We start from the raw sequence: 15,506 nt of genomic DNA, 5'->3' as shown, positions 1-15,506 counted from the left end.
ATCCAGCAAATTCTAACCCAGGTGATTTAGAAGAGTGAAAAGACCTTCATACTGATAATAACACTGGTTGTTTCATGCCATGCATATTGTCTGTGTGATGTTTCTGTTCTGCTCTTCAGGCCTTTGAGGACGTGTACATAGAACAGAGGAAGACAGTCCGTATCATCCTGGAGTATGCGGATCGTGTTTTCACCTACATCTTCATCCTGGAGATGTTGCTGAAATGGGTGGCTTATGGCTTTGTCAAGTACTTTACAAATGCCTGGTGCTGGTTGGACTTCTTCATTGTTGATGTAAGTACATTTGTATGTGGCTTGGTTACATACTGGCCACATGATGATAGTTTAAGATTGCAACATCTACAGATTTGAGAGTTTAAAGTCAGTGAGTCATTTGTCACACAGAAAAGATGCTCTATTGGGGAAACACGTATGTTTGTTTTTTGTTTCTACCAAATGGGCGAATGTCTCAAAAAACATGGTTTTATTGCTTCAGCCAAAAACTAGAGAGATAACAGTTCCTGCACTGCTGAGTCACAGACCTCTTTATCTAGTCAGCAGTGTCTACAAACACCAGGGACCACAGAAACGCATCTGCACATTGCTCCATGCTTCTGTCATGAAGCCTGGAGATTTTGCTTAGTTTCAGTAGCACAATGGCCTCTCTGTCCTGAATGTTCAATCTGGCCTGCTGAGGCATTCAGTGTTTCCCTCTCTTGACAGCTACTGTAATTCATATGTGGTTTATCCTTTTCTCTCATTTGTGTGTGATCTGTTTCTCACGTGAATTCTTTCCTGCATCTATATTTTAAAAAATGATGTCATAGCTAGTGGGCAGCACGGTGGCACGGTGGTTAGCACTGTTGCCTCACAGCAAGAAGGTCCTGAGTTCAATTCCACCATCAGGCCGGGGTCGTTCTGTGTGGAGTTTGCATGTTCTCCCCGTGTTTGCGTGGGTTCTCTCCGGGTACTCCGGCTTCCTCCCACCATCCAAAGACATGCAGCTTGTGGGGATAGGTTAATTGGATAATCCAAATTGCCACTAGGTGTGAATGTGAGTGTGAATGGTTGTCTGTCCCTATGTGTTAGCCCTGCGACAGACTGGTGACCTGTCCAGGGTGTACCCCACCTTTCGCCCCCCGCGACCCTGAAAAGGATAAGCGAATGGATGGATGTCATAGCTAGTGAAATATCTGGTGCTTCTCAGGAAGTGACACTTTTTATAGCACTTTACTTCGTTATTTTACGGTTTTGAGGAAAAGAATAATTTGGAAATTTGAGAATTAAAGTGATTGATCACTGAATGTGATGGCATACATTCAATGATATTTTATGGACAGTTTATTTAATTAGTTGATCATTTCAGTCCCTGACATTGACCTTTCCAAATCCAAATGATTTTTTCCTCAAAATGTGTAATTTAATTCAATTTTATATATTTAGCAATAAATTTATATTTTTTGTCTTGTCGTAATATTGATTTCTATATATATATATATGTATATATGTGTGTTTTTTTTATTATGTCCTATGTTGTGCTAAGTCATTCATTTATTTTATTTGTCCTTTGACCACCAATTTATCTTCACCCTTAATTGTGAAGTGCCAGTCTGTCTATGTTAACCTCGACATATACATATAAACAAGCATTTAGTTATGTTTAATAGGAATGTAGTATTGTATGTTGTATTCCTGATGGGGGTCAGAAATTGTAAGTATGTTTACCCTGCACACATACCATATGTGTGCATTTTTTTATGATTATTTGTGTATATCATGTATTTTCAGTTACTGTCTGATTGTCTTTTACAATATGTAACGTCACAATAGTTTGTTGAGAACAAAGAACATAGGAGTAGTCAGGTTGCTTCACAAACATCTGCCTTTGTTTTTAACAAACATCCTCAGTTATCAAGATTACAAATGGAATCTGGCCATTAACTTTCAGTGATCATGTTGAAAAGATCAGGTGGTCAAAGAATCATTTGAATATAGCAGTAGAAGATGTTAAAGTTTGGAGAAACTGACCAAATGACACTGCTGCCCACAAGAAGGACAAAAGAAGGACAAAGAATAAGTGTGTGAGTCTTCACACGGCCACTTCAATAGTTATTCTTAATTAGCATTATGTTCAATCCCCTTTTATCTTCAGATCTCCTTTAATTCTTTGTGGCACAGATGCAACAAGGTGCCAGAAACATTCCTCTGAGATTTTGGTTCATGCCGAGTCGACATGACTGCATCACACAGTTGCTGCAGGTTTACTGGAATCTCCACATCACCTTCTAGAAAGGTGTGAAGGTGCTCTGGACTGAATCTGCTAACTGTGAAGGTCATTTGATTTCAGTGACCTCATCGTTAAGATACCAGAAACCAGTGGTATGTTCTCCTACTGGAAGGAGCCATCAGCAGATGGTCACTGTGGTCATAAAGAAATAAACATGGTCAACAAGACCCCAGAGGAAAATGTCTCCCACACATTATACCAGCAACACCGTGAACCATTGATGAGACAGGATGAACCCATGTTGTTTATGCCAAAATCTGACCCTACCATCCAAATGTTGCAGCAGAAATCAAGACTCATCAGAACACAGCATTTTTCTTCTGTTGTCCAGTTTTGGTGAGCCTGTGCAAATTGTAGCCTCAGATTCTTGTTCTTAGTTAAAAGGAGTGCAGAAGACCACACCCAGTGCTGCTGAAGCACATCTGCTTCAGAGGTAGATGTGTTGTGCATTCAGAGATGCTCTTCTGCGTGTCCTTTGTTGTAAAGAGTGTTTATTTGAGTCAATATGCTTTCCTGTCAGCTTAAAGCAGACTGGCCATTCTCCCCTGACCTCTGGCATCAACAAGGCATTTTTAGCCAGAGAACTGCCGCTCAGTGGATATTTTTTTTCTTTTTCAGACCATCCTCTGTCAACCCTGGAGATGGTCATGTGGGAAAATTCCAGTAGCTCAGCAGTTTTTGAAACACACAGACCAACTGTTCTGGCATCAACAATCACACTGCGTTCAAAGTAATTTAAATCAGTTTGAAATCGAGCAGGTCATCTTGGCCATGTTTACATGTGCTGAGCTGCTGTCGTGTGGTTGGCTGATTAGTTAATGAGCAGTTGAACAGGTGAACCAAATGAAGTGGTCAGTGAGTGCATACACAACATTTGTGAGACTTATAATACAATGTTATGCAGAAGATGTTAATATCACTACAGGACTGAGATATAAATTCACTTCCATAGAAAGCCCTTTAAATGTAAATCAAAACAATATGCAGTTACTTGGCTGTATATAACAACAATCAATATAAAACAACCAAATGTTAAAACTGAGAAATGATATTGTCGCTTTAAATGATATGTCAGCAAATCATTTAAAAAGGGTTTAGATATCTATATTACAAATGTGTAGCATCTTTCTTTTATTTGTCTCTGTAGGTGCTTAGAAACGTCACAGTTAGAGCCTCCTTTGTTAAATATTGGCATTTATAGTGCTTCAAATAGTATCAGTTGTTTTCAGATCTGGACTTTTAAGCAGTTTTGCATTGTCTGGTTAAGTAAGGTCTTCTCTATGAAAGATATAAATAAGGACAATTTTTGTCAAACATTTCCCATTAATGAGCAAGTGATTTTTATGCGCATTAACTTTGTAATGAAGCTTGCAAAATCAAGGGTTATCTTCCAATTTACACACAGTGTAAAAACTTCAGCAAAGGTTTGAGCTATAACTTTAGAAAGTGTTGTGCCAAAAGCAAAAGAAATCAGTTTAGACTTGAGAAAAAGAATTGCTTCTGCTCACAAAGCAGGAAGTTTATCACAGAGTTCCTGAGTGTCAAGAACTGGAGCAAGAAGTGTGATCGAGAAATTCAAATAGAGCAACACAGTACAGAACAAGCCTGGCAGAGGCAGAAAGCGAAAGATTTCAAAGAGCGTGGAAAGAAAACTAGTGAGAGATGTGTCTGCAGAGCCCAGGACAACTGCAGAGGGGTAGGGTAACCCTACACCTGCAAACCAGACTGAAACAAGCTAAGGTGAAGATCAGAAGAAAGTAGAGATTTTTAGCCACAGATATGCTGCTTATAGTTGGAGAAAGAAGGGGAAGGCATACAAGCCAAAATGACACCATCCCTACAGCGAAACATGGTGGTGGGAGCATTAAGCTATGGGGATGCTTCAGTCCATCTGGAACTGGAAATCTCATCAAGGTGGAAGGAATGAAGAAGAAAGAAGGATATGTGACGATTTTAAATGAAAACCTCAAGCAGTCGGTAGCAAAACTGTCCTTACTTTTTTACAATTTTCATGTAGGCTAAGTACAGATTTTCTAAATGTGTGAGTTGGATCCTCTCTTCCCAACAATTATAGTAAGGGGTCTGTCCTATGGGTCATGATGGACGACAAAAGTGTTCAATTATTCAAGTTACATGGTGGATTTTTTTTTTTTTTGCGTAACCCTGAAATATGAAGACATCGCAATATAGTCTGATAACTTAATCCAGATTTTTTTAATGCAGCCCTCTGTCCTAACACTGACCTGTCCTCTCTCTCACAGCAGGTTCCTATAACTGTGTCTCTCTTTAAGTTAAGAGAGACGTTGTGCAGCTATCGAGAGGGACTGAGGGGTCGGTGTTTGGGGGTCCAGGGTAAGGTTGATGTGCTGTGGTGGGACTCCTACTTTCACAGGCTTTTCCTCTCTTCTAACCCTGAAAGTTGTCGTCAGCTTCTGCGTTTTCTCTCCCTTCTTTAAGTACAATGCCCTCTGATGTGGAAACTGTACTGTTTTGTATCGTGTACTGTGTGTATATTATTGTGTCACATTGATTTAGTGTTTGTGAACTCATTTCTCCTCTAATTTTTCCCTTTGTTTGACTCTCTTCTCTTCCTCTCACTGTGTCAACCACAAGTTTCTTTCCAGGTGTGCTCACTGTGCTGTTAAGCTGGTTATCACGCTAGACTGGCTTGCCAAACTAAACCAAACTCAAACATAAGCAAACACATTTTTTTTAAAAAGAAAAGGAAAAAAAGAAGTCCGGCTACGCTTTATTGACCGTTGTTTATTGTAATAACTCCTGTTTAACCGTTATGCTATATAGATACATATACTTACACATATATAACCTATATATGTACTTATATATATCTGTATATAACCATTCAGCCATCCTTACACTTTAGAGTCCACCTTTCTCTCTATTTCCCCTCTAACTTTGTGGGTCCTCTCTTCCTTTGCCTCTGTCTTTCCCTCTTCTGTCCCTATCTGTGTAGGTGTCTATAGTCACCCTTATAGCTAATGCGTTGGGCTACTCCGATCTAGGCCCGATTAAATCACTCAGGACACTGAGGGCCTTGAGACCCCTCAGGGCCCTGTCACGTTTTGAAGGGATGAGGGTAAGACCCAAGATACCAGGCAGCTGGTCCTTTTGCATGCCGAATAAATAAGAAGTATCAGCGCATGCTAGAGATGGCAGAATAGATTTTAAATATCTCTGAGGGGACTTTTCTTTTTTTAAAGATGACTCCTTGGATTAGTGAGAAGCTTTTTGCATGGACGCAGATCATCTCAGATGGTCATCATACATCTGATTTGATTAATCATGTTTCATTTCATATATAATAAATTTAGCATTATTTTAAAGCATTTAGCAGTGACTCCAAATATTAACAAAATTAAACTCTGTCCAATGCTTTATTTAAAAAAGTAGACTGCACTCCAATTTTTTGTTTGAGTGATTCAGCACGCTACAATAAAAGCTCTGTTTAGTACCAGCTGAAGGAACAACTAGAGGTTGGTTTGAACTGTCAGGCAAAACAAATTCAAGCTGAGCCATGCAATAGGGTTATGACACAGACCCAAAATGCAGTCTGTTAAGTGCTACAGAGCCCCCAGCTCAAATGAACAGATATCCAAATTAGTAGTCAATCTTTGTGCATACTTCATTTACAAGGTGCACACAGTTAAGTCTGTCCTTAAGTGTGTGCACAGTTTCTACATCTATAGTTGTGATGTAACTCCAGAGTTTTAACTAATAAACAAACAAAACAGAATCTGGTTTAATCTGGTTATTTCATGTGATGGATTGCGTCAGCCTCTGGTTGTTGCTGGGCAAAAAAAAACAACAAAAATTTTTATCGTGCCTAGGCTCAGCATCTTCTGGCTTTTGCTCTGGCTCAAGTGTCCTGTTATCTGATATTATCACAGTTTGGCTTTGGCATTGTCACACTGGAAGATCAACAAACTTCTGGTTGCATAACCCCTCCCCTGACATCCTTGCTCATCACTCCTCAGTGAATTTCATCACCATGATTTTCACGATCACCGTTTTGCAGTTATATTAAGTTATCGCATAGCTGCATTGTCTCTATATTACAACATTAGACAGAACACAAAATAACGCAAATAATTTTGACATTTGATGTTTGCCTATAGTTTTGGTTTATTTGGCTTTCTGTTTTCATGGCTTGGTGTTTGGAAATGCACATTCCTGTGTTTTCCTCCTAATTCTAACAGCTGTATATCATTCAGGACGGTAAAGTTATCTTTTATATTAACAGTTCATGCAATCATTACTTAATTGATTGAATTAATTTGTTGCATTGAGCAGCCACAGCTAACACAAATGTTCTCTTGACATACTGGAACACAAATAGTATACGAGTGTGTATGAATGCAATATACTTTTGATGGGAATAACAATATGCTGGGGCACAATACAAAAAAATCTGATAATGTGGATTAGAAGCTACAAAAGGATAACTTTATAATGATTTAGAACTAGTTGTAATGAGTTTTAGTTTAATATACCAAGCTGTCATAAAACAGTACTACGTCATTTAAATGCTGACAGTCAAAAGTGATGATTTATAAAATCTGTAATATCCCCTTTATTACCAAAACCTATAACACAAACTATTTTAAGCATGGCTCTCTGTTCAAAGTTGAAATAATCAGAGTTCTACACTGTTTTGACTTGTTGTGCATTGTATTGTGCCCTGTTGTTATACTCGCTTGTAGGTTATTGTGATTGGCATGAATTTTTACGAAGCAATCACATAACGCAACTTGAGTCTCTAAGGGAGGGAAAGAATGTGCATTTCTATGTAAGTGTGTGTTTCTGTGCAAAATGTTATAACATCTACAAGCAGGTGGTGTTTGATTGCTAACATACACTCTTGTCTGCTCCCCACCCCCCTGTTCTTTTTAGGTTGTAGTGAATGCCTTGGTGGGTGCAATTCCCTCAATCATGAATGTGTTGCTGGTGTGTCTCATCTTCTGGCTCATCTTCAGCATCATGGGTGTCAATCTGTTTGCTGGAAAGTATTACTATTGTTTCAATGAGACAGTTGAGGAGTATTTTCTACCGCATGAGGTGAACAACAAAACAGAGTGCCTCGCACTCATCAATGACAACTATACTGAAGTCAGATGGAAGAATGTCAAGATCAATTTTGACAATGTGGGCGCGGGATACCTGGCACTCCTACAAGTGGTGAGAAACTTTTTTTTTTGCTACTTCGCATTTGTACAATTTTTTTGTTTTCTCACACTGTGACTGCCACCATCGCAGGCAACATTCAAAGGCTGGATGGACATCATGTATGCGGCAATAGATTCTAGAAAGGTAAGCTTTTTCAGTTTACAAATAGTCTGACTTTCACATCAGCAGGACCTACAGTTTTTTTAATATGTTTTTTTGTTTATGGCAATTTGTAGGTGGAGGATCAGCCCATTTATGAGGACAACTTGTACATGTACATCTACTTTGTCATATTCATCATCTTTGGCTCATTCTTTACCCTAAACCTCTTCATTGGTGTCATCATTGATAACTTCAATCAACAAAAGAAAAAGATAAGATTGCTTTTCTTCATTTATCTCTCAAATATACACATTTTTACTTTCTCACCAGAGTTAGATGAAACAGTCAATTACACTATAATCAAGAAGACAGATGTATGTCCCAAAATGTCATTAAAATCTACACCGCTGACTTTGACTTTTTTTTTAAAGTAGATCCTGCACTGGAAAATGTGGTCTTGCAGATTGTAACCAAATTGTTTTTTGTCCCTTTACTTTGGAGGTCAGGATATCTTCATGACAGAAGAGCAGAAGAAGTATTACAATGCAATGAAGAAACTAGGGTCCAAGAAACCACAGAAACCAATCCCCAGGCCCCAGGTAAATATTCTCCTCCCTTCTCCTCCACGCAAGTTACATTTCTAAAAATCATTAAGAAAATCACTCCAACATCCCTCTTCTGTCTTCTCGCTTTCTCCTCAGAACAAAATCCAGGGCATGGTGTTTGACTTTGTGACGCAGCAGGTGTTTGACATCTCCATCATGATACTCATCTGCCTCAACATGGTCACTATGATGGTGGAGACAGACAATCAGTCGGAGGAGACAGAGAACGTGCTTTACTGGGTCAACTTTGTCTTCATTGTTGTCTTCACTGGCGAGTTTTTACTGAAGCTCTTCGCACTACGTCACTATTACTTCACCAATGGCTGGAACATTTTCGATGTGGTTGTGGTCATCCTTTCAATTGTGGGCAAGTATTTAAAAAGGCTGTTTATGCATGAGGGGAAAAGTCAAAGCAGCTTTACTGGAAATGGCTCAAATAAGCCAATTTCATTCACGTACTGCAGATGCACACAGCTCAAACATGAGCCAGACTTTAAGCTAACCTGTGTGTGGTCTCCTGCAAACTCTGTTCAGGCAGCTCTCTTGCCTAAACCAAACTTTGTGTTTCTACCAGTTGTAATATATATGAATTAAAATATATGTAGCACTAATGTGCGCAACCTGTCAGAAGGTGAAATTTAAAATCTTTCTTTATATTTTGCTTTCAAGCAGCCAGACTTTCTTGGAATTTTTAAAGTGGTGTTGAGCAATAGCACTTTCTTGCTAGTAGCCTGTCACAAAAATCCATAATTTGGTTCCATTTCTTTAATCGAATCTATGAAAATATAACATAGTTTGACAGGGATAAAATTTTATTTTTGCACCAACAAAATAGCTAAAAGCTTGGCTTATCTCAGCATGGTGGGCAACTGTGCCGTTAAAAGATTTAAAGCCAATCTTATGGAAGGGAAACATTGAGAAAGGGCTGAGGTATGCCAAATTACTCAAGAACTGGACTGAAAATAAGCCTCAGGAAAGCTGCATAAGACAGTTCAGGCTCAGTTAAAGAACACAGCTGGTGTAAAGAAATATTTCCCATTTTCCAAGTAAATATAAAGAAATATAAAGAAATCAGGGATTGCTGGACTTTTGCCCAGTATACATAAAATCAAATATAAAAAAAACTTCAATTTCTTTCTTTCAAATGTCTTCAGTTCAAACGTTGCCATACAGTTTTTCCTGGCTTTTTGTTGTGATCCTCGTGCTGTATAAAAACAGATGGATTACTAACTAAGACCAACAAGTAATGAAGAATCAATGTTTCTTTTCCTGCTGTGTGGAATGGGGTAAAGCATTCAGTCGGCTTTTGTCTCAGCCTTAACTAACATGTGTTTGTTTTTCCTTCCTTTGAATTTCAGGAATGTTTCTGGCTGACCTGATTGAGAAATACTTTGTCTCACCAACACTGTTCAGGGTGATCCGTCTGGCTCGTATCGGCAGGATCCTGCGTCTCATCAAGGGGGCCAAAGGAATCAGAACTCTTCTGTTTGCCCTTATGATGTCACTTCCTGCCTTGTTCAATATTGGCCTCCTTCTTTTCCTGGTTATGTTCATTTTCTCCATCTTTGGAATGTCTAACTTTGGCTATGTGAAATACGGGGCTGGAATTGATGACATGTACAATTTTGAAACCTTTGGCAACAGCATGATCATCCTGTTTATGATCACCACGTCTGCGGGATGGGATGGCCTTCTGCTGCCTATTCTGAACTACCCTCCGGACTGTGACCCCTACTTGGAGAACTCTGGGACCCCTGTTACGGGAGACTGCGGCAACCCATCGGTGGGCATCTTCTTCTTTGTTATGTACATCATCATTTCTTTCCTGATTGTAGTCAACATGTATATTGCCATCATCCTGGAGAATTTCAGCGTGGCCACAGAGGAGAGTGCAGACCCACTCAGTGAGGATGACTTTGAGACCTTTTATGAAATTTGGGAGAAGTTTGACCCAGATGCCTCCCAGTTCATCACCTATGCCAAGCTTTCTGACTTTGCAGATGCACTCGAACACCCACTCCGCGTGCCCAAGCCTAATACCATTGAACTGATTGCAATGGACATGCCTATGGTGAGTGGAGACCGCATACACTGTCTGGACATCCTCTTTGCCTTCACCAAGCGTGTGCTGGGTGACAGCGGCGAGTTGGACATGTTGAGGCAACAAATGGAGGAGCGTTTCGTGGCTGCCAATCCTTCCAAGGTCTCTTATGAGCCTATCACCACCACTCTGAGACGCAAGCAGGAGGATGTGTCTGCCAGAATCATTCAAAGGGCCTACCGCTCCCATTTGGCCAGTCGGGGTTTTGTTTGTAAGCGCAAACCAGCCAATAACAAAGACGAGAATGGTGGTAACAATCAGGAACAAGAAAAGAAAGAGGGCACTCCCTCAACTGCCTCCCTGCCTTCTTATGACAGTGTAACCAAACCTGAGAAGGAGAAACAGGACGACAACAATGAGGGCAAAGGGGGAAGGAAAGAGAAAGGAAGAAACCAAAAAGACATCAGGGAATCCAAATGTTAGGCCACTGGATGTATATTCACAGTAATAACAAAAAGATGATACTAATGCGAGCGGAAACTCACCAACACAGTTGTACAGATTATTTCATTTGCAAGTCAGAAAAAAAAAGTCTTCAGTAATTTTGTTTACAGACTTCATTCTTATATTGATGCAGAGAGAAGCATCTTGGTCTGTTACAGCTTGAAGACTTGAACTTTAGTCAAACCAAACATAATCAGCATACTGTGCGACTCTGTATCTGGACTACTTAACAAAAAGTCAATCAAAACAGACTGCGTCCCATACCGCTCACGTATGACTGGTCTTACAGATAAGTTGAGCAAACTCTACACCAAGAGGTGAAATGGAAAAAACAACAACAAAAAAATCACGCGTCTGGATGCAAGGAATGGTTTTCTTATGGAAGACAGTACTGTGAAAGACAACAAGGATGCTGCTCGCTGCTGAAGAAACGCCTTCTTGCAGCAGCCACAGAGTGTTTCTGTGTCTTTTAATACAGAAATGTATAAAGGAACAAATGGCACACTCACTCTATGAGCAAACAGAAGGTGAGTGAAAGACACAAATAACAGTGTGAACTACTTTTTTGTTTTATTGAGCTAGAAATTGTTTTCGTTTTGTTTTTTGAGCAGCGAAAATGCAAACAGAAGAAAAAAAAAGAACAATATCCAACAAGTTTGCCCATGTCAATCAACTCTTCTACTCATTTTATCTTTGTTATAATCCACATCGAAATCCTTTTTTTAACATGGGCTTTCACACCAAATTGAGTAAGTGTCTGTTTATTATGGAGTCAACTCGGGCCAAGGGCTTAACATTTACTCAGAAAGATTTCCAAACAAATAATAAGTGTGCTTGTTCAATGCATAGAAATGACTTGCATGATGGCATGTTTTGATCAGAAATCTTTGCATGAATTATCATAGTCCACAAGACACTAATACTCAGACCACGACGGTGGCTCGACTGTACGATCAAGACATGTTCGAAATTTGAAAGTTCAGAGTAATTTGTTCCACGAAGATAAGCGATGTGGGGAGGGGGGGGTTGATCAGCTTAAAATGGATCCAAATTTTAATCTCATTACTCAGCACATTTCAAATTACTGTTTAAACCTGTTGTCTCTATAGATGGAAGAATGATATATGTCGGGAAATGATAGCACCGTCAGTCCATCAGTGGGTGAAATAAAAAATAAATAAATAAGTAAATAGTTGCTGCTTTGGAGATTTTGAGTGTGTAAGATTTAGAGAGAGATATTTGTGTGTGTGTCATGGGACTGAAACGTTTGTTAATTTGGACAGAAATACAGTATTTTCAAGGGCACAGCACTTTGAAATGAAAAAAAAGAAGCTTATATTTATAATTTGTATGCACCTATGTAATGCTCCATACCATCTGCCTTTATTTTTGTGTAATCGGGCATTGTGGGTATCCTGCTGTCAGTGGTTTGTGGGGATTTCACAGGTTTGGCAAACTCCTTTCTATTTCTAATGTTTCTCTGTGGGTGGTTAGACCTTTTCTGATAGGGCTGACAAGAGTTTTGATCCTTGTTAGGTTAATTTATTTACACAAAATGTAAATGTATGTATCTTTTGTTGTTGTTGTTGTTGTTATTTTCTTTCAGGATATAATTTCCATGTCTTATTTTGTGCTTTTACTTTTAGAGAAACGATCTTGTGATGAGACATATTAGTAGTATCTTATTTTGTTGAGAAATGGGAAATAATGAATGGGTGATGAGAACATTGTGCGTGGAGAAGCCAAAGAGACCTGCCTTGTTATCCCTTGTTGCCCTTTGTCCATGGAGTGGGATTGGGTTAAGTATGCCCTGCCCAGTCTGTTTTCTCGCTGTCGTTATTAGACAGAGACCCTAGAAATGTATGCAATGCTTGAAAAATTCATCCCTTTTTCTCAGGAGATATTATAAATGTACTATTATGAGCTCTGCAACAAAATGCAAGTGAATGTGATGGGAGTATTTATGAAATCATGTTTTACTCTTTTGTTTTATGCCATGTTGATGGACGATGATCTCGGCTGGTTGTCGCGTTGCTGACAGCCGCCCGGTCAGGGGCCACTTTAGTGCTTCCTGCTTACGATGCTTAGAACTATAGGGCTAGAAGCATCTCGATGAAACGGCGTCATTGCGCTCGCTTGTAATGGTGACGTTTATATGAATAGTCATTATGGACTGCAGTCTGGTCTCAGTTAATTTCAGTAAACAAACTAATGTTCACCCTGATAGCAGCCAGATATAGGAAACACTGTGAGGAGATGTCATGAAAGTGAATTGGGACACGTTGGTTTGAGCAGCACTCTTAATTCCTTCTGAAGCAGAAGGGGATCAGTGGATCGGCCCAGATTTCAGTATTCACCAACAACAAGTGCTCCGAGCATCTCATTTGCCATGTTTTTCTCCCTATTGCTCTACTGCATAACAAATACCAAATAATCAGGCAGAGCACTGGATGCATCTTTACGGTGCTGTGAGCCTAGGCACCACACCAGAGCTTATGCACTTCCTGTCGTCCAGTGATGTCACTACCCGTTTATAAGCCGCTCCCAACCCCTCCTCATCTGTTTTCAAGTTCCATGGTCCAGTTGCTGCATGAAATCTCCAAAATCAGTGTGGGTGTTACCTTGAACCAAATAAAAAACGCTGAATGACAAACGTAAAAGCTACTGCCGTCCATTTTCTCCGAGACCTCCACGAATACGAGATTGACAGGAAGAAAGAGGGAAAATAAAAAATCAATACACATACATCCATTTGGGGAAAAAAAGAAATAAAATTCAGGCTTCGTTCTATAGGGCACAAACTGCAAAAGCTAAGACTGGACTTTTTAAGAGGCTATAAATAATGTATTATATTATTTTAACAGCATGTGTAGTTTTTTTGTAAATACAGGATTACTTAAAAAAAGAAAAACTACAGCTATTAATCTAACACTAAATATTAATAACCATAAATAGAATGGCTTCCAGCTGACACCCCTTGTCACACTTGTTAGGCTGTGACGCATTTGTTAGATGGAATAGGTTTTTTCTTTCTTTCGTTCTTTTTTGATTCACATTTCACAAAAAAGAGGGAAGTAAGCTAATCTATATTTAAAAAAAACTGATTGTAATAAAAACTGTATAAATTCATATGTGCATATACAGAGCTATATTACATATATATTATATATATATTCTACCATTATATATATATATAGTATATATACATTAGAACAGTGTCTGTAACTCAACTCTCCTGTCCACTCCTTGCATTGAGGTGAAACCAGAGCCCCAGAGTGTAACTGATCATGCTTCTTTCTTTGTGTGGTATGTTCAGAGAAATAACCAAAACTCTGGCCTGCCCAGGACTTGTGCATACTGGGTACCAGCGTACAATGCATGGTGTTGTACTGGCTGCTTGCTGAGAAATGTGGAGCCTGCCTTGGTTAGAGGATTGCACTACCAGCATACCCTTTTGTATATGTGACGATGTCTTGCCCCTACTTTCCTATATTGTAGACACAAGGTTAAACGGATTCACACACACGCGCACTAACACCCTCGCACATGCGCACACAAACACGCACACTCACACACACACACACACTCACAGCCTTTTTGCAGGCGACTGCTGGTTAACCCGTGTGCCCCGACTACGAGCCACAGCTCACTCTGTGTGACGATTTCTTTTGCTTGTTGCAGCTCTAACCCTCCATGTTTCCCGTTAACACACTGCTGTAGTTTTGGAGCTCACCTTTAATTTCGCTGTCACTTTCAATATGATATAATAATAATGATTTTAAGGGTTAGTTGTCTTAACTGTCTGTGTGTTTGTTTATGGTGCAATATCTCTTAACGGCACGTGCCTTTTTAGCTTTCTATTTAGTCTGTCGATAAATCAGCAATGAGAATCTCAACACCCATCGAAGTGAATCAAAACGGAGCACGATAGACGCAATGTATTGAGTTCGTAAATAACCTGAACTGAAAAACTCACCACCTAGATTAGACTGTCTGGACTAACATCTTGTAGAGTCATGTAGTAGAAGTGCTCTCTGTGTGTTCTGTTTACTGGCTCTCGGGCTAGCAAAAGAACAGCTTGCCTTTTGTTTTACACTACAGCTCATTTCCTAATGTTGGTTTACCAAATGGTATATGAGGCCATTCTTTTGTAGCATGACTGAGATACATTTCTTTTCTTTGAAACTACTTTAACTGAAAAAACCCTTTTGACTGTCATTGTCTCTTGCCACTAATACAGTCAGAAAGATAACACGTGTCGCACAACCACATTGGAAGTTAAATGAGAATCAGTGAAAGAATGTCTTCATTTGAGCACGAATCTATTTCCAAACAATAAAGCAGCCTTCCAGTTATTCCTCTGGCTGGTGTCATTTTTGGTTCTACAATGCATGGTTCTCATACAAAGTCGGACGATGTATCGCTGCATCATAATCTGTGTTACCTATTTAAGAAAATTACTGACACTTTAAAGAAGGTAATTTTGTTTGTTGCTGATGATCACAAAAATTGCAAGGCAGGGAATGTGTGCAGGTTGCAGTATACAGGGAGGGACAGAGACTACATTAAAGAACTCTGTAGTTTGTGTAGTTGTGAGAACGAGAACACAGCCTTCCTGCAGGAGTACGCATATGACATCGTTTCTGTTTGTGTTACCTGAATGCGACTCTTTGATCTGCCGTGTTTTGGGTGTGTCACGGTGAAACTGTAGTAAGATGGCAGGTGTGTGCTTGCATGTGCCCCCCCCGCGCCCTCCTCCTCCGTGTGTGTAAGGTGGTGCACTG

The 15,506-nt window shown here is 39.6% G+C and overlaps 1 protein-coding gene across 7 annotated transcripts in view; it reads left to right on the top strand.

The window, feature by feature from the left end:
* Window positions 1-15,077, top strand: part of scn8ab (sodium channel, voltage gated, type VIII, alpha subunit b) — a 46,587-nt gene extending 31,510 nt beyond the window's left edge. For all 7 annotated transcript variants that reach the window (XM_085273852.1, XM_085273855.1, XM_085273854.1 and 4 more), the window contains 8 exons: window positions 120-293; window positions 5,261-5,383; window positions 7,198-7,482; window positions 7,561-7,614; window positions 7,707-7,844; window positions 8,067-8,171; window positions 8,274-8,544; window positions 9,536-15,077. In XM_085273852.1, the coding sequence (XP_085129978.1) occupies window positions 120-293; window positions 5,261-5,383; window positions 7,198-7,482; window positions 7,561-7,614; window positions 7,707-7,844; window positions 8,067-8,171; window positions 8,274-8,544; window positions 9,536-10,701 (2,316 nt within the window). In that variant the 3' untranslated portion in view covers window positions 10,702-15,077. The remainder of the gene's footprint in view (window positions 1-119; window positions 294-5,260; window positions 5,384-7,197; window positions 7,483-7,560; window positions 7,615-7,706; window positions 7,845-8,066; window positions 8,172-8,273; window positions 8,545-9,535) is intronic.
* The last annotated feature ends 429 nt before the right edge of the window (window positions 15,078-15,506 follow it).

Source organism: Mchenga conophoros, linkage group LG5 (genome assembly GCF_057382185.1).
Source record: "Mchenga conophoros isolate Kocher_MC1m ecotype Shallow Benthic linkage group LG5, M_conophoros_male_GT1.1, whole genome shotgun sequence".
Taxonomy (NCBI): Eukaryota; Metazoa; Chordata; class Actinopteri; order Cichliformes; family Cichlidae; genus Mchenga; species Mchenga conophoros.
This window is presented reverse-complemented; position numbering and strand designations above follow the sequence as displayed.